This window comes from Cervus canadensis, chromosome 28 (assembly GCF_019320065.1).
Source record: "Cervus canadensis isolate Bull #8, Minnesota chromosome 28, ASM1932006v1, whole genome shotgun sequence".
NCBI classification, from domain to species: domain Eukaryota; kingdom Metazoa; phylum Chordata; class Mammalia; order Artiodactyla; family Cervidae; genus Cervus; species Cervus canadensis.
Window position 1 is genome coordinate 15,405,040 of NC_057413.1, and position 19,428 is coordinate 15,424,467.

Genomic DNA, 19,428 nt, shown 5'->3' on the forward strand with positions numbered 1-19,428 from the left:
AGAGGTTTAAAAAATAACCATTGGTAGCTCTTATGTGAGTAAAGCCATTTCCTGTTAATTGCCCAGTGAGATGGTAACACTCAATAAATCCAGTTTTGCAAACTCTCCCTCTTTATGTTGTTATGATATCAAATACTCACTGGAATACTCAAATCCATCCTAGGAGTGTTGGAGTGAAGTGATTAGCTTCCAGGAGTTTCATTGTTAAGCTTGTAGCCCTGCTTCATACTGTGAATGTGTGTAGTATATGTGATGACTCTTAGTCAAGATGTTTACTTAGGTGAATTATTTGTGATCATTCAGTGGTCTCTTTGTGATTAGAAATGTCTTCATTTCAAGAATTTGGAGTTGTGTTGTCAATAGTGTGTAGGGGCAGATCCTTGAGACATACGACAGATAGATACTAGACAAAATAATAGAGAAATATACAGAATTATTGCATTGGAGGTGCCTCCATGCTCCTTATTTGCTTAAGAAGACTGTAAGCATTATATGATAGCATGTCAACATAGCTCATAAAGGAAGAAGCGGATACAACAAGCCCTTCCTGATGTTCCCCAGAAAGTCAGTGAGTGAACTAAGTGGATCCAGGATTTCATGTATCAGCACCATAGATCTTATCATTTATATAATCCTTCCCCCACCCCCCACCCCTCCGCCCCCCTGTTACTGTCAAGATTTTAAAGAGGGATTATGGGTTGAGTTAGAGAGCAGGCAGTTGAGGCATACTGCACAAAGTTGTTAAATCTCAGAGGCTTGAGATTTCTTGGCTCCTTTTAAGTTTTGGAAGCAGAGCACTCCTAGAGAATCTATTAGGAATTGGCTTCATGGAGAAAATGTAGCTCTTGGACAGTTCGCTTTTGAAGCTGAGAGAGAGGATAATAGGTTGCTGAACGTGAAGGGGGGATTTGCTTCTGGTTTAGGAAACAGAGGGCGTGAAGGGGTGATGGTCCCGGGTGGACTCGGGCTGTAATAGTGCTTCAGGAGGGCCGAGTGCAGCTCCAGATCAACTTCAATTTTCCATTGAGGTCATTTTCTGAGTTGCGACAAAGCCTGGGGACCCTCTTACGGGGTGTCTGTCTCTTTGTGCCCTGATTGCCAGGGCTGTGCTCTCATCTTGGCCAACTGCCCATTTCCTTCGGGTCTGAAGGGAATTAATTCCAATCAGATTGTGCAGATTTAAGGCTTGGGAAGAAGAAAAAAAAAATAATCTGCAGGTCTTGTGTCTAGGGTAGAGGTTCCTAACCTCCAGGATCTAATCCCTGATGAGGTGAAGTGCCGCTGATGTAATAATAATAGAAATAAAGTGCACAGTAAGAGTGATGTGCTTGAATCATCCCTTAATCACTGCCCCCGCCGCCCCACGCGCCAGTCCATGGAAAAATTGTTTTCCACCAAAGTGGTCCTTGGTGCCATAAAGTTTGGGGATCGCTGATCTAGTGGATACGTGGGAATGAGTTACACATAGATGCGAATGACTCAGGTGTGAGGGGAGAGAGGAAGGAAAGAGCCCCCCACCTGCGTTCTCCTGAGTGGGAAGTTTCTTCTAGGCTTTGGCAGAATGAGACATGTGCGAGAGTGAAGGGAGGACCGGGGAGTTCTCCTGCGGAGGGTGTTCCTGGACTGTCTTCACCGGGCAGATGAAAGGATTCCGTGGAAGAGTTCCACCTCAGCGGCCCCACCCCAGGCTCTGTGCTGAGTGCTTGTTACTGCTTCACAGGCATTGAGTCACCTGTTAAGTGTCATCCCTAATGTGGAGATGGAGTTATTCCTTGCCCCCAAGCTACTGGGAACCTAGTCAGGAAAGACGCGTAATACAGACACAGGTCCCTGTACCACAAACGCAGGGGGCTGCTGTCCCTCAGTTTTAAGTGGCTTGCGGGGCAGAATGAAGTGATCAGGCTGGAAGTCCTCTGCCGGAGGTCTAGCTCAGCTGAGGCGGGATTTGAGATTTGAGGTGGCCGCCGGGCATCTGTAGGGATGCTGTGGGGTCGTGCTTGTGGCATCACCCTTCCAAGAGGACTTGATCCTGAGGCAGAGGAGGAGAGAGCTAGCGTGACATTTTTGAAAGATATTTTGTTGGGATCATAAGAGTGCTTCAGCCGGTGCCTTGCTCATTACCATTGTCTTCAATCTTCTCCCAAGCCCGTGAATGTGCTGGCCAAAATGTGCCGGAGGCTCCTTGAGCTAGGCGCAGGAGGACGCCAGATGCGGGAGGACGTGTATTTCCAAATCAGTTTCCATGTGGGTTAGAATTCTGAGCTAGAAGAGCACATCTGCTGTTTGTTTTACAGATGAGGAAATTGAGTCCCAGAGAGGGCGCGATCTGCCCAGTCCCTTGAGAGCAGCCGGCAGAGTCGGCACAAAAATCTAGGGCTTCGGATTCAGCCCACTGCCTTTCCTGCACGCCACACTGCTTCCCTCATTATCTCGAGATTTGCCGGAGTCACAGGACTACATGCTGGTGCCGATGCGAATTTTACGGCCGCCGCTGAATTAACGCATCACCTCTGATCCCCAGCCCGTTTCTGCTGCACGTGGTAAATGGCGACTCCTGCGGTCTGAGAACTGGGCACCTCGAGGGAGGACGGCATCAGCATCCCAGGATGGTTCTTGCTGCCGCAGCCTCGGGATGCTCTCCTCTGCCCCTGCTTGTCTGGGGCCATTTCCTCTCGGAGGCGGGAACTGCGGGGGTGGAGCCAGCGGCGCACGTGAAAAGGCGCGCAGCCCTGAGCTGAACCGGATTGGAGCCCTTGGGAGTGGCGTTAATTCTGACTCCGTATAGTTTTGAAAATCTAGGCCCTAGTTTTCAGCTGGACTTAGTTCCATTTTAAGAATACTTGTTTGATATCTTCTGAGACCATGGGTGAGGAGGATTGCCCCCTGGTGATGAAGATTCCCTTGTGGATTTCCCGGGTTAGAACTTCTCTAGGAGTATGGCTTTGCCTTGCCGACTTAATGGTATCGCTTACCTTGTTGGCAGCTTTTGTGCGGTCGATTTTATTGATAAGGTTTGTGCGTGCTGAGTCGTGTCCGAGTCTTGGGGACCCCATGGACTGTAGCCCACCAGGCTCCTCTGGCCATGGAATTCTCCAGGAACTCTGTTGAAGGCTGAGAAACTGGCTGGCAGAGGATGAGATGGTTAGATGGCACCATTGACTCAATGGACATGAGTTTGAGCAAACTCTGGGAGATACGAAAGGACAAGGGAGCCTGGCGTGCTGCAGTCCATGGGGTCCCAAAGAGTCGGACACAACTGAGCGACTGAGCAGCAGCAATCAAATAGGCCCCAGGCTCTGCTGGGTTTGGAGTTCTTTATTTGTGATGGATCACCCTTGTGTGGTATTCTTACTCTAATTTGAGATGCAGAATATATCGAGATAATTAACTGGATTTAGGGGTGCAAATGGCAGCTCTGGAAAGTTACTGATTTTTGCCTCCCTCACTGGAATTATGTGAACCTCAATCACAGCTCATACTAATGTTTTTAAAAAAATAATTTTATTTATTTTTGGCTGTGCTGGGTCTTCGCTTCTGTGCAGGCTTTTCTGCAGTTGCAGTGGTGGGGCTACTCCCTAGTTGCAGTGCACAGGCTTCTCATCGTGGTGGCTTTTTCTTGTTGTGGAGCACAGGCTCTGGGATGTGCAGGCCTCAGTGGTTGTGGGTTCAGTAGTTGCAGCTCGGTAGCTGTGGCACACGCGCTTAGTTGCTCCGCGGCATGTGGAATCTTCCCAGCTCTGGGATCGAACCTGTGTTTCCTGCACTGGCAGGGTGGCCGGCAGAGTGGTATATATTTATACCACTGAGCCAGCAGGGAGGGCTTCCCTTGTGGCTCAGCTGGTAAAGAATCTGCCTGCAGTGAAGGAGACTGGGGTTCGATCCCTGGGTTGGGAAGATCCCCTGGAGAAGGGAAAGGCTCCCACTCCAGTGTTCTGGCCTGGAGAATTCCAAAGGGGCCACGAAGAGTCGGACACAACTGAGCGACTTTAACTTTTCACTTTTCAGCAGGGAAGCCCAGTCCATGCTAATTTCATGCCCTGACACCCATACTAGGGAAGAGATGTTCTATCTCCTAACTTTTCAAAGGGCCAACTGAGTTTGCTTTCCTGGTTGTTTTTCTAAGTGTGCGTGATTTCTTCTCAAAGCCCTTTTCACCAGAACAACCCACCCAGTGTGGCTGCCCTGGGGCATGTTAGCTTCAGACATTGGTGCTGTGGCTTTTCCCGTCCAGCCTCTAGGGCTGCTCATTTCCTCCCCTGCGCCCTGGGTCCCAGGTACAGCTTGCTCATTTAGCTTTACTGCCTGTTAGAGGCAGGGGCAGGTGGGAATTACCACACTTTTTTTTTTTGCCTCTGTTTTTTTCTTCTTCCCCTGAAGAGGAGGGTGGGCAGTCAGAGAGCTGTCCCAACAGGAGGGAGGGGTGGAGGCTAAGCAGGGTTGTGGGGGTCTGGGAGGTGGTTGGTTGCCCATTAATGTAGCCGGATGTTAAGAAACAACTAGGAGAAGATAAATAAAAGCAGACTTCTCTGGGTCCCTACAAAACCCCTTTCCTGCTTACGGCTGCCTCAGGCTGTAGGTCTGCTTTCCTGCCTGGGTTCTATAAATTACTAGCAGTTATCACCTCAGGTATAGATGGAATGAAAAACAAGTTTCTGTAGTAGGTCTGTCTGGAAACCTAATGACTGTTTGATGTTGTTTCTATGAGAAAGCTGTATTCTGAGTTCCCAATAAATTACCAACATTCCTGAGGAATATGAACCACGTGCACGTTAGTAAACGTATCTTTTGTTTCTGAGTCTCTTTAGGTGTGTACCTCATTTTAGAATCGAGAGTTGTGATGGTTCTGAAGGTTGAGGAGGGCCGAGAGCATATTCTTCCCCAGCATTAAAGCTTTTTTGCTACTTCCTCGTATTGCTTAGGTCTGTCATGTTTTCCTTTCGGTGACTATCTTTCAGAGGATCATGTTTTGGTCTTGGGATAATTCTGCTTTCAGAATACAGCATATAGCTGGGGACTTGCGTGAAACTACCCAGAGCTGTCTCAATTTAGAATATTTTTTCCCCTTGGCTGACTTCACTAAATTCTGTAAACGCAAGGGGAGCTAACTCCATGGCTGCAGATCTGGTATCGATTATCATTAATTCTTCCCTTTATGACTTTGCCACTTAAATACACATCTAGAAACAAACCAAATAAACATAAAATAGCATAACTAAAATTTTGACTTGGGTGGTCCAGTAAGTTTCAACATGTGCTTAGCTTTGAAAGGTGGTTATAAAAACACTAGAGTTTAACCAAACTGTTAAATGATGGCAATAGGTTTTTTTTTAAATTTTATTTTATTTTACAAGGTATTAATTCAGATATCTTTAAAAATAAACCTTGGGTTATTTACAGTTTATTGAAATACAAAATAACCAAAATGGTAAATTTTTGCATGTCTAGGTGCTTTGTTTCTGTATATTTCCATTTGGCCTATAAAACTCGATTGACTGGTTTCCAACTATGTGACTTTGAGTAAGTCACTTAACTGCTTGAGCTTTAGTCTCATTTGTGACAGGAAATATGTGCTAGTTGGTTCCCAGGCGCTCTCACTTCTGAAATGTTAGGACTCTGCAGTTCTGTGAATTTAAAAGTTGACATGAAAAAGAATCTTATGAAGCAGAAGATATACTATTGACTCCCCATAGAAGGGAAGAGATGGCAAGTTGTGGGCTAATCAATAAAGGTCTAAAAATAGCATATAATCCTGACCCTTCTTTAAAAAGTCAGTCTTAATTATTGCCCTGTTTATTGAACTATGCATATGGTTGAGAAAATAGATGGGACATCTGGAAAAAGTATTAAAACACATTTATAGGCAAGGACTGTGCCTCAGCACCTTAAATATGTTGTGTAACAACAATGCGTGCTGATGTTGTCATTAAATGAAACGCCAACCACGTGAGTCAGCCCCATTTAGAATCATTTTGGATTTGGCCAAATGGTGTTTTGGTGGTTTCTGGATTGTGGGTTAGAAATCAGAGCTCCCAGAGTGAGTCTCTTGCTTCTACACACATATAACACCCCGGGACGGAGAGAAGTCCTTTTCCTTTTAGTTTTCCACATCTTTTTGTGGTTGTCTTTGCTATCCCTCCTGTGATCCATTTCTGGCATGACAGTAAGAGTTTCTTTGGGGGTAATTAGTAGTCCTAAGTTATTTCCATTAAGGATTCTTGGGGATTAGATGTAAAAGCATTGTAGAAAGACTGGTTATATAGAGAAGAAACATATCAACTATTGTTTTTTTTTTAAAAGGTATTCTCAAGATCAGACATGGGTTGTTATTGAAATCTGGTTCCTGCAAGCAGAGCAAGCCTGGGGCAAGCCATTTTGATATGTCATGGAGGCAGCCTTTGGGCAAACGCTAATGACACATGAAGGAAGAGTGACCACAGTGTTTCATTTAGGTTCCTTTGATCACTCTTAACTGGTTTTTAATATTACACCAACATTATATCAGCAACCAAAGCATTTCTTGGTCCTATCACTCTGGAAATCGTTTCCCCACTTTTCTGAACCTAGAATGAAAGATGGATGTTTGGTCGGTATCTCATGTAAGCCACTCTTTCTTTCTTTCTTTTTTTTTTTTTTTTAAGCCACTCTTTCTTAAACACTACAGTGGTAAAGACTTGCAAGTGTTGCCTTTCATTTGTTTTGAAGTGATGAGAGAGGTCAGAGATGGTATCTTGTTAGTGTCCCAGGGCCCCAGACAAGGCTTGGAGTAGAGTGGGGACTTCCTGTAATTTGGCTTCTTGTCAGATTGGGTTTTTGAGGATGAAGCAGGAATCTTCCTTGAAATCTTCATAAATCAGATAAAATCTAATTGGTTAGGAAAGGCAGAGAATGAAATGAACCTTATCTCTTTTTGTCCTTCTGTCACATCTTCAGAAATGAGGGTTTTTCTTCCCCCTTATAAGTGTAGTCATGTATTTTTTAACTCTGCATTTGCAGAGTATAAAAATTTTTTACTAAATGTGAATATTAAAGCATAGAGTTGATGAGAGAATTAAAAAAATAACCCTACAAATACTTCCTTTCAGTAGTAGGCTAATGAATTATGGTTAAATCTTTAGAAATCAAGGAGACAAAATTCAGGATGTTTTTGGTAACTTTTTAGGATTGTAAGTTGCTTGAAGTCGAACAGAGTTTGGCCATTATTTATTTTGCATTTTTGAAGATGTTTGGGCTGTTTAAGAAACATGGATCTGTTACCATCTCCACTTAGAACTTGGGTGTGTAGGTCTTGTTCTGTGAGTTGTATGGTCATATTTTTTAATTGATGTGTGGTTAATGTACAGGATTACATAGGTTATAGGTATATAGTGATTCACAACTTTTAAAGGTTATATTCCACTTATAGTTATTACAAAATATAGGCTATATTCCCTGCCTTGTAAAGTATAATCTTGTATCTTATTTATTTTTTTTTACAGAATATCTTGTACCTCTTAATCCCCTATCTTTATATTGCTCCTGCCCCCTTTTCTCTCCCTGCTGGTAACCACTAGTTCTCTATATCTGTGAGTCTTTCTTTTTTGTTAGTCTCTAGTTGTACTTTCTCAGATTCCACATGTAAGTGATATCATACAGCATTTGACATTCTGTTTGACTTATTTCGCCTAGCATGATACTCTTCAAGTCCACTGATGTTTTTCCAAATGGCAGAGTTTCATTCTTTTTGATGACCGAGTAGTAGTTCATTGTGTGTGTGTGTGTGTGTATACACAAGCATATATATACATGCCTGTCACATCTTCTTTATCCATTCATCCATCACTGAATCTTTCCATATCTTGGCTATTGTAAATAATGCTGCGGTAAACATTGGGGTGCATATGTCTTTTCAAATTAGTGTTTTTGTTTCTTTTATATACCCAAGAGTGGAATTGCTGGGCCATGTGGTAGTTTTATTTGGGGTTTGTTGAGAATCTATGGCCACAGTTCTGCCATTACTTTGCCACCTCCTTGTTTGACTTGATATCTTTAGGTCCCTCTAGGATTTATCATTCTACCATCTAGGCATCCTGCCTTCTGATCGTTCCACTGGCTGCTTTTGTATTGGAACCAGTGTCGGAGGTACAGGTCTGTGCAGCTATGTGGATGCCTTGGGTACCTTTGGGCAGAACCTGTTTGTCAGTTGGTGGTTTAGGCAAGTTATAGGTAAAACACTGTGAAAGGCTCTGTCTAGATCCTTATCTTTTGCTCCAGCAGAATCAGACAAATGAAGCTGAATGTTGGGCAGCCTTTGTTCAAAAAAGGAGATACTGGTGTTTGGAGCAAGTCAAGCCACTAAAACAGAACAGGGCTCAGACATGGGGGAAAGATGTCATAAAGCCCTCTGTGAAAAGCCCGATGTGTGAAAGTTAGGCCAGTAAAATCTCACATCTTTCTGAGAGACTGAAGCAAACCATCCTGGAATGTGAAAGTGTTCATTTTATAAATAGAATGAAATCTTTCTCCATACACTGGAGGTCTCAGGATGGGTTAGTAAAGATAGAATAGATATAAAATATGATCTCCTCTTAAGTGTTCCCATTTGTTTTGTGTGTTGGGTTTGTTTTATAACATCCAGATAAGTCTAAAGGCAGAGAAGAGGTCTGTTGTTAAGACAGCAGTGTTTCTTTGATATTGAATAGTTGAAGGGGATCTAAGTGATTGTGTGACTTATTTTTAGACACTATAAAGCCACCCTTGTGAGCAGGGAAGAGTGGATGTGTTGGCAGCCAGCTTAGCCTGGAGTCTGTAGTTGCTTGAAGCTTGGGAAAGCTGGAAGAAGAAACTACTCCATACAACTCATGTGAACCTGCTCCTCAAATAGTGCTGAAGCAGCCACATCAGATGTGTGACCCTTCCAGCTCACTTTACAAGGAAAGTGATCTGGGTTAGAGGAATTATTCATGATGTTTTAACCCACAAATTCCTCCTTCCTCCTACTCCTTTAGCCCAACTTAAACTCTGCTAAGTGGAGAAACTGATATCTAAGCACAAGTAAGATGAAGTCACTTATCTTGAGATTTCTTTAAACCTTTAATTATTGTAAACAAAAGGTCTAGTTTCTTTGGAGCTCATGGTGATGTCTTAGTTGTGGGGCTGACTCTTATCAGATTGAGTCATCTTGGACTTGAAGATCTAGAATAACATACCATCTGCTATGAAGAAATTATTACAGTAGTTGGTCTTGACACACAAAGATTTGTATTAATGAGCTTATCCACACCATGCTTCATTTAGTTCCTGCAGGAAGTCTGTGCTGCCCCTGGCACTCAGAAGACAGGATTGCCATCCTCCTGTTCTCATGGGGCTCTGGGGCTCTTCTTGCCAGTGAGAGGCTGAGTTCTAGACACACAAGGTATCCCCCTTCCTTAGTGATAGGGATGCAAAGGAGCATAAAGCTCTTGACACATAGTAGGTGTTTAGTAGAACCTTGGAAGGCAGCTGATAGTAGGGAACATCCTCATGGCAGAATTTGCTGCATTTTTATTACCAGCCTGACTTTACACTCTCTGGCTGGCGCTTACTCTGCTTTTGTAGACTCAGCCCTGGGATAGGAGGTTTGCAGGAGAGTCTGAATCTTGATCCTCATTGTCCTTCCTCTGCATCTCTGGTTTAAGGCTTTTCGTCATCCGTGGAGAGCTGTCCCCCCGGTCTCTTTCCCCAGTTTTGGCAAAGACTCAACAGGCGGGCCGCATCCCTCGAAGATCTTGTACAATTTAACTGGAATCAGGACACTGATTACGTGCAAGCAATCCTCAAGCTAAGAGCTTTAAAAATGAGATTTTTCTTTGAAATTTAAAAGAAAGTAGAATACAAATGTGCTTGCTTTTCAACATAGATTGATTAGCTGGCAGGGAGGGAAGGCCGGCCTTTGAAATCTATAGGCATCGTGTTGCAGGCCTGACCCCGCTGACCCTGGGAGATTAGTAATGGTCTCCGCAGCCTGCTCTGTCAGCACGTCTGGCAGGGCAGGCACAGATGGTGCCAGTTGGAGAAAATCACTGCTGAACGTTGCACCGCGGCCTCGTCTTGGCCGAGCAGCCTCCGGAGGAGGAGCCGAGACTGGGCTAGCTACAGATGTGTCTTGCCCGTGCCCAGTGCTTCGGAATAGACCTGCGAAGATGCCAGTCTGGGGTTAGGATGTGTTTGCTGATTGTGACTTCGGTTGTGCTTCCTTCCCGTAGCTTAGGCCATCCTGCGCCGCTGAGCAGCTGGGATCTCTAACAGGGTCTGTGGCCTCGGGGTTGCTCTGAGAGGGAATTTGAAACGAGGACTGATCTCATTCCAAGGAGTCAGGCATAATGCAACACTTGTTTTCCTAGCGTCAATCAGCCTAAGGAAAACGTGAGTCGGCTGGGATGGAGGGGGTAGAAGTCTTGAGAGTTTGAGTAATCGACTTAACTCAGGGGTAAAGAGAATTAATTTCATTATGGAAAGCAGCACCATGAACTCTGTCCTTTCAGCTTCCACCAGCGTCTGGGTTGTCCGGTGGTACCCTGAAACTTGATAACGCACACTTTTTGTGTGGGGTCAGTCTTAGAAATGGTGACTGTGCTCCCCAAAGATGGCAAGGAAAAGACCCTTATTGACATGGAGCCACAGGCTGAAATATTCTCACAAAGCTGAACTGAGCTGAAACTAAGTCCACTCTTTTGAATTAGACACTGGACTCCTTAATAATTCTGCTTGGGGTCACATTGAGAGTCCAGTGTAGAAGTGTAGCCTCCCAAGGTACCAACATCCAAGCTGAATATCGGCAGGTCGAGGACAGGCTGGAAAACACTGATGCTGAACAGAAGATGTGCAGGTGTCTACAATGGCAGAAGGTCACTCGGTCCGTCAGTGGCCTTCCACCATTCCTAACTCTATTTTCTGTTCTTCCTGTCACAACTTTAACTCTCTATTCCAGTTAGGTCGGGCTCTGCAGCTTATTACAGTTTAACTGACTGGTTGGATTCCTTTTGGGTTTGTTTTATGAAATACGTTGTTGTTTCATACTTGAAGAATTTTCCTTGGAGATGCTACTGTTGGGAAATGTGAACTGCTTTTTGAAACTCTCACATTTACAGAGGTTTCTTAAAGGGGATTTTTCCCCCACAAAGATGTAAGGAAATGGATCCTGTGCAGAGCCAGCTGGTGCTTTTGAAATGGGGACGTAGGGGCGTGGCCTCGAGGGGGCTCAGGCAGAATGAAAAGGGCACTGGCTGAGCTCACCCGGTGGGTGCCCACTGCAATACAGCATCGCTTGCTGGAGCCTGGAAGAGAGTTCCTCCAAGAGCATGCTTACCTCTGACAGAAGTCTAGCTCCTCTTGGTTAATAGAGCGTGGCTCAGGCCAGAGTAGCTTTATTGACGAGAGGCAAAGTGAAGAAGAGAGAGAAGTCAAGGATGACTCCCAAGTGAGAAGGGGAGGCCGGTGGGTGATGCAATGCACTGGCAAGAGGAGGATGAGTGCAACTGGAAGCAGTTTGTACTTGAAATGTCCATTAGATCCTTGGATATTTGGGTCAGGATTTGAGCCGAGTGGTCCAGCGTGGAGGGAACGATTTGGGAGTCGTTGACATGTAGCCTGTAATGAAGCTACAGGAGTGAATAAGATTGTGTGGAGAGTTAAGAGAAGTGGGAGCAAATGGAATTCAGGAGAGATCTGGAAGCAAACACCACCCCCCCATCCCCCCCGAAGATTTGAACAATTGTATGTATTTGCCTAGAATAGCAAAAATGGACTGGTGACTGTCTGTGTCAGGGTCCTGCTTGATGTCTGTTTGGAAGAAAAAATTCAGAGTAGTCTTTGGATCTGTAGAAATAAATTCTTTAAATTATCCTGAAGTAGAATTTTTGGAGGCAGTGGTCCATTTCACAGATGCTCCAACTTTTGCCCACCAGGCTCCTCTGTCCATGGGATTCTCCAGGCAAGAACACTGGAGTGGGTTGCCATGCTCTCCAGGGGATCTTCCCAACCCAGGGATCAAACTCAGGTCTCCTGCATTGCAGGCAGATTCTTTCCCATATGAGCTGCAGGGAAGTTCTAGCTTTTGAAGTAGATGCCAAAACATACCTGAGGACAGAGAGCCCGGGGTCTGCGGGACAGGAAATAAGCATCTGCTGGTTTATTGAGCAGTGGGAGCAGGAAGAGCCGAGGGACAAGAGGGCAGCAGAAACCAAGAATAAAACCTGGTCACGAGGCCACATCAGCCCCGCTTGGCAGACAGGCCCAGTGGCTTTGGTAATTACCCTGGTGCCTGCTGTGTGTGCGCCTTTTCCACTGAGTTTTAAAAAGCCTTTCCTCTAACTACCGGGTCTCTCAGAACTGGGGCCACATTTGCCCTTGGTGGTTTTCTCCTGTGGAATCTTTGCTGTGTCTGTGCTCCGCACTGTGTCTGCTGACTCCACGAGAACCCTCCTGGCCCTGCTCTCTGACACCGCTCCTGCCCGCCCGCTCCTGCCTGAGCTCATAGACGCTTTGTGAGGACATGCCCTTCTGGAAGAGCCCGGCAGAAACCACAGGCCTGCACGGCCAGACCGGCACACGTGGACTTGACCAGAGCCTCATCTTTCCTCTTGCTCACTCCCTTCCCCACCCCCACCCCCCAGCCTTTTTCTTCTTGGTACTTTTGGCATAAATACTGTGTCTTAGTCCCTCAGTCATGTCTGATTCTTTGGGACCCCATGGACTGTAGCCCGCCATGCTCCTCTGTCCATGGAATTCTCCAGGCAAGAATATTGGAATGGGCAGCCATTCCCTTCTCCAGGGGATCTTCACAACCCAGGGATCTAACCTGGATCTCCTGCATTGCAGGCAGATTCTTTACCATCTGAGCCACCAGGGAAGTCCCATAAACATTACGTAACTGTCTAAAATCAATAGAACTTTCAAAACAAGGTTTAAAACTAATGGTGAAGCTTCATTAGCAGTGGAGCTTCCTCTGGATTAAAAATGTTACTTTGAATAGAAATGCCTTTTTACACCTGCAATTGCATGAATTCTGTTTTTGGTATTCTAATTCTGGAGATGATATAGGAAGGAAGTGTACTCAAACTTTAGGGAAATGAATTTCCAAAAGATTTCTGTATTTTCTGTATACCTCCACAGTCTCTATATAGTCCCATAAGAAATATCCGAAAGACTGATTTTCATCCATAGCTGGGGTTTTGCTTAGGATGCTTTCCGAGAACAGATAATCATAAGTACTAGTTAATAATGCATTTTGTCCTTCCGTTAGTTTATTATCCTTTAGAAGGGGACACAGGTTACATTGAGACTAGGGTCTCTTAAGTATTTACAGTTGGAAATACTCCGGGCATCTGTTGAAATTTTGTCTTAAAACTCCATTCTGTTGTTCACACATTTTCATTTTGCCCCAGTCAGTATCTTTTAAAAAATAAGACATTCAGCCATAGTTTCCTGTGTATAAATAATAGATAATGATCAGAGTTAAGTTTAACCTTTTTCCCTGCCTATTGTGTGCTGGGTACTCTGCTACGTTTTGGAACTCAAAGATGAGTAAGAAATGGTTTCTGCCCTCAAGGAGCTTGGGGTTTAGTGATGGTGGATGTGAACATAAAGGATTGCTTGTAGCAGAGTGTGAAAAGGGCTGTGGGTGTTCAATCCATTCTTGAGGGGCCGGAATCAGGGTGAATTTTTGGAAAAGGCTCCAGCTGGATTGTAAAGAATGAGGTAAAGTTAATCTAGGAAGAGTGGTGTGTTTCCTAGCCAGGAGTGATCTGAGTTTTAAACATCATGGGATAGGCAGGTAACTTCAGTACTTTAGCACTGGTCAGTAAATGAGATTTACAGAAGACTTTACGCGTACTTTAGGTTTTAGGGCTTTATTTATTGTATAAAGTAATGTTAGTGTAATACCTCTGAAGAGTATACTAGTTTGTCATTGCAGAATAATCTTACCTTGGACAAGCTTTAATTGAAATAAATATGTATTTATCTGAAGGCAGCCATTATGTAGCATCATTAATAATTCAGAAAAGTTTTCAATTAAGCATTAACAACATCATTGCCTTTAGCTGTGATCTGACTGCTTGAGCTCCGAATATCGAATTATTTTTCTCAATGAAGATAAAATTAAGCCTTAGGTAACCAGAACTCAAAAATTCTATTTCTTTAATCAACATATGCTCTCTTTGAGCGTCTCTCTTAGGAGAGATAGTAATGATAGTAAACCATGGCAAGGATTTTAACTTTTTAGGGTCCTTCCCCAGATATATTCTGGGATCTGTGTACATTTGACCCAGTATTCTATAAAAGCATCATCATAGTTCACTGCATTAAAAATTCTAATTCAAAAACACAGTCTTGCACTACTTGAAAATTCTTTATCATCAAAGATTATTTTCATTACCTGAAAAAATGAACTTAATTTATTCCTAAAAATCTCAGTGATAAGTGAGGCTTCCTTTTATTGGGCGAGATTTAATTCCATCATATGTACTGCTCCTGCCAACTTTTTTTCTCCAATCAGATGACTTGAACCATGAACAGCTTTCTGGTTAATCTTCAGTAAATCAGAAATGCAGTTTATTAAAACACCTCATTTAACCTCTGGGAACCTGATAACACACTGAGTGCATATACTTTTGGTCAGAAGAATCTTTTAGTGACTGTGGATATAAGAATGAGTCTTTTCATTTCCTGGAGCAATAGTTGATGCTTGTACATTGCAAATATACAGAGTGAATTTTCAGATTCCAGAGGTGTTGAAGGTATTTGTATTACTCAGCAAGCCTCTGTGTGTGTGTGTGTGTGTGTGTGTGTGTGTAAAACAAATGTTGTATTACCTTAATATTTTATGCATTTTCATTTTTTGGCTATTGAAATGCATTTCCTTTCAGCATACTTCCAAGCAGACTGGTATCAAACTCAATACTTCACACTCACCCCTGTGTGTGTGTGTTTTTTTTTTTTTTTTTAATAAAAAGGCACTTTCCCACCTCAGACACTAATTATTAAAGTTGCATGATTTGTCAGGCAAACACGACTCAGTCGTGGTATTTGAGCAACAAATCAATGAACAAATATTGATGCAACACACATGCCACATGAGCGTGACACCATCTGGGGTTCTGTACATGATTTATACAGGGAGACAGAGCATCTCTGCCTTTAAGTGGCTCAAAATGTAATTAATAGGAGACAGGGGAGAAAAAGCAGAAAAACATAACCAAAGCTCTTCAACCAGTTTTCACAGTGGCTAGTGTAGGCATATTGCCATTCATTCATTATTGCCGAGTGCTTTGCTACTCGTCAAGTCTGTTGAGGGCTGGGGATAAATAGGGAATGGGATACAGTCCTGGTATTCTGGGAGCTTACAGTTGAGGTTTACTATGTTTGACCCATATATATGGGCTTCAGTGTTAAAAGAATCCGCCTGCCAATGTGGGAGACACAGGAGATGCGAGTTTGATCCCTGGTTTGTGAAGATCTCCTGGAGAATGAAATGGCAACCCACTCCAATATTCTTGCCTGGAAAATTCCCTGACCAGAGGAGCATGGTGGCTATAGTCTATGGGGTTGCAATTTAGCAACTGAGCATGTATGCACCATATATATATATACTCAGTAAGTTGAAAACATCTTCAGTGATCTAGATATGAGTGAGATAACAATATAGTTTACTTATTAGTAAATTCTGGAAGGTTTAATATCTGACTATGGACTTCCTGGGTGGCATTAGTGGAAAAGAACCTGTCTGCCAGTGCAGGAGACAGGAGACACAGGTTCGATCCCGTGTTGAGGAAGATTCCCCTGAGGAGGGGACAGCAACCCACTCCAGTATTCTGGCCTGGAGAATCCCATGGACAGAGGAGCCTGGTGGGCACTGGTTTGCAAAGAGTTGGACATGACTGAAGCAACTTAGCACGCATGCAGTGATAATTCCAGGCCTCTAAATTTCACTTGCAATCAGGTTTGGGCCTTCACAGTGGTAAAGAATGATGTAGAAACAGGCCAAATTCATGTTTCTTTTTATTTCAGTGGGTAAAATTTCAAGCCATCAAGAAGAAATACGGTTGTTTCTCCAATGTTCCAACAGGAGCCATTCCAACATCACTTGAAAGTAAGCTCAATGAACACTGGCCTTTTCCTATATTTGGTTCACTGCTGGAACCCAGCATATATGGAAGAACCTCATCAATAACAAATACTCAATGGATTTTCCTTAAATTACTGAGACTGTGGAAGGCTGATTGTGTTGGAGGTACTCTGCAAGGCATTGGAAATATTGGGGAAGTAAATCCGGGGTCCACAACTTCATCATCTACCAGGTAGGAAAAAAACAGAAAATCACAATTTATAACCTGTGCTCCAAGAGAGGAGTTGGGGAAGGCTTCATGGAGGTGGTGATGATAATTACATTCCACATAGTGTGTATAAGAGTTCAGGGCCAGTGGGCATGCTCAGTTCCCTGTGTAGGTAATCAAGGGGTTCATTGTCTATAGAGAATTTTAAATAACAAAACTGAGTAAAAGTTGGTGTGTTGTTTTATTACTCAGTAGTTAGCTATCCTAAAGTAAGACACTGATTAAAAATACTCTTTCTCCAGAGCGACCGTAGGCCAGCTCCCCATACATCTCACTCTCTTCTTACTATGCTTGTTTCTCTGGGTGGATATTTGAGATATTTGAGCTTCACACACCATTGTTTCTGAGAGTAGAGCCTTTGGGCTTGGTAATGATTGCCTTACATGTGTTCTCTTAAAAAAAAAAAACAGAAAATGTTGAAAAAAGCTTTAACTTTGAATACACACATATTTCAAGACAACTCTGGTAGGAGAATGTTTTCTGTAAAACTCAGAAGTCTATAAAGGCCTTTCTTTCCCCATCTTTCAAAGCATTGTGATCTCTTTTAAAAAAATCTGCTCAGTCTTTAGAATCGATACTTTCATGGGTCAACTTCTTGTCCCGTCACATTTACCAAAGAGTGACTTTTCATATGTTGAAACGTAGAATTCAAAATTTTTCGATAAAAACTACCATTTTTATCTTGAATATCCTATCGTAATATACTTATTGGTTTTGGTTATATGTTAGACGTTTTTTTCTAGACTTAAAAAAAATAATCCTCTTGTACCAGACAACTGCCTTCCAAGATTTACAATTTAGTGGTCATCATTTGCTGTTGAATTTTTATCTTAATATTGCCCTATTTTGAATGTTGTCCATATGACAGACTAATAAGGATAGGTTGTTATTATTTAGTCGCTAAGTCATGTCTGACTCTTTCCGACCCCATGGACTGCAGCCTGCCAGGCCCCTCTGTCCACGGGAATTCCCAGGCAAGAATACTGGAGTGGGTTACCAACTCCTTCTCCAGGGGATTCCCCTGACCCAAGGATTGAACCTGTGTCTCCTGCATTGGCAAGTGGATTCTTTACCTCTGAGCCACTACCTCAACAGTTATTCAGGTGTGTGAAATTAGGTGAGACATCTTTCTCCATGTGTGTGTGTGTAGACACACACATATCAATTCAAGAATGCTCTGAATTCCCTGGGATGGATTTTCATCTCTTGAGGCAGTCACTATTCAAATGGTACCTAATGCCGTATGGATACCCACCAAAGTAGCTTATTTACCCGGCAGCATCTACACCATTGATTTTTGTAGAGTAAATCGTAACAGCCTATTAACATTCCATTATGCTAAGCATAGGACTAATAGGAAGACATCTCTGAGGTCAGATCATAAGTAGACTTTAGCATGTACTATTCAAAAAAGGATGAAATGGAAACCATTTATGGAGGCTGGTGGGTAAAACAAAGACTTTAAGGAAGGGTAACAAAGAACAAAACTCTGCCATTGTGTAATTTCCTGTTGGATATTATGGCGAATTTTATCTGTATATCACCTTATTTACTCTTCACTTAAACTGAACTGACTTGGATGTCCACACGTGTTTTTATTATTATTCTTACTGGAATATAATTTCTTTACATTGTGTTACTTTCTGATGTACAACAAAGTGAATCAGCTGTATGTATGTGTATATCCTTTCCTCTGTGAACCTCCTTCCTGCCCCCACCATCCCACCCCTCTAGGTCATCAAGAGCACCGATCAGAGCTCTCTGTGCTATATAGCAGCTTCCCACTAGCTATTTTACACACAGTAATGTGTATATGTCAATGCTGCATACACCTTTTGAGCTTCCTCTAATTTTCTTTTTTTTTTTTTTTTCTAATTTTCTTATTAGAGGTTCAAGTGTTTTACTCAATTAATTGGATTAGGAAATGCAGGGAAATCACTTAAATGTCCTGATCTCATTTAATGCTGTTACGGTGGAGTGAGATCTTCTGCAGTGGCAAGTGGGACAACCAGCAGTTGGACACGGCAGCATCCAGCGGAAGTTCCTACACTATAGCTCGGGATGCTCCAAGACAGACATGGCAGGGCTGAGAATCACCCAATAAGGACAACAAGGATATTCTGCCTCTGCATTAGCTGTAGTCTGAAGCCCACGTTGCACCCTTATCTGTCCTTGGAATGAAGGGGACAGTTGAGTAGTTCGGGAACTTGTCTCAATAAAAAGTGACGTTGTGTGCTAGGAAAGCAGACTTGGAGGAGAGAATTTAGTTATAGTAAGATTCTGTGGTGCAAGTCTCTGTTAAGGTTTATGATGTTTCAGATAGTGTGCCAGACACTCGGAGGCATGAGGTAGGTGATGTACAATCCTCATCTTCAAGAGACAGCTCCAGAAGACTCACATCCTGGAGCCCGTAGAACCCATGACACAAGTCTCAAGAGAACCCTGTGGTTGCGTTAAATCAGTTTAGAGTAAATCTTAACTACTCATTTTGTCACCCATTAGCCATTGTTTGATGGAAACTGGGAAAGAAAATCTATTAAGAACATGATAAGGAAGGACTGGTCAGACGAAGAGGCAGATGACCAGATGATGGTGTCCAGAAACCTGAGGGAAGAGAGAATTTCCAGTAGGAAGAGGTGGAGCAGACACAGCCCTTTGTACATAGAACCTAAGTGAGATAAGCTTCCAAAGCTGAGTGGCAGAGATATGGAGGCCGTAGGTGACCTTTGGGAGAGCTGTGGAGTAGGCATGGTGTGGGGGAAGCCTGCTTGCAGAAGGTCGATGAGAGAAGTTAGGAGAGGCTGTGGCTTTTAAGATTCTTTTGAAAGAGGAGGAGGGTGTGTTAAGAGGTGAAGGAGGTGCCACATGAATTAGATGCTATCAATGCCATCAGTTTGTCGTTATGATCTTGGACAAGTTTATTTAATCACATTGGGCCTTTATTTCCTTGTCTGTAAAAGGAGGAACTGATACTAGTAGCTACTACTATAAGGAATCAAATGAGTTAACACCATTATACTAAGTAAATTCCTATTAGATCAATATCTTAAGAGAGATACAGTGAAAATGCAATAGTAAT

At 43.2% G+C, this 19,428-nt stretch overlaps 1 protein-coding gene across 18 annotated transcripts in view; it reads left to right on the forward strand.

The window, feature by feature from the left end:
- Nucleotides 1-19,428, forward strand: part of LOC122429059 — a 775,926-nt gene that overhangs the window by 162,989 nt on the left and 593,509 nt on the right. For 11 of the 18 annotated variants that reach the window (XM_043449188.1, XM_043449184.1, XM_043449187.1 and 8 more), the window contains one exon: nt 16,024-16,105. The exons of 2 other annotated variants lie outside the window; for them this stretch is intronic. In XM_043449188.1, coding sequence (XP_043305123.1) covers nt 16,024-16,105 — 82 coding nt within the window. Of the gene's footprint in view, nt 1-16,023; nt 16,314-19,428 lie in introns of all 18 variants that reach the window. 5 more of the 18 variants (XR_006265906.1, XR_006265908.1, XR_006265909.1 and 2 more) reach the window with 1 other exon arrangement.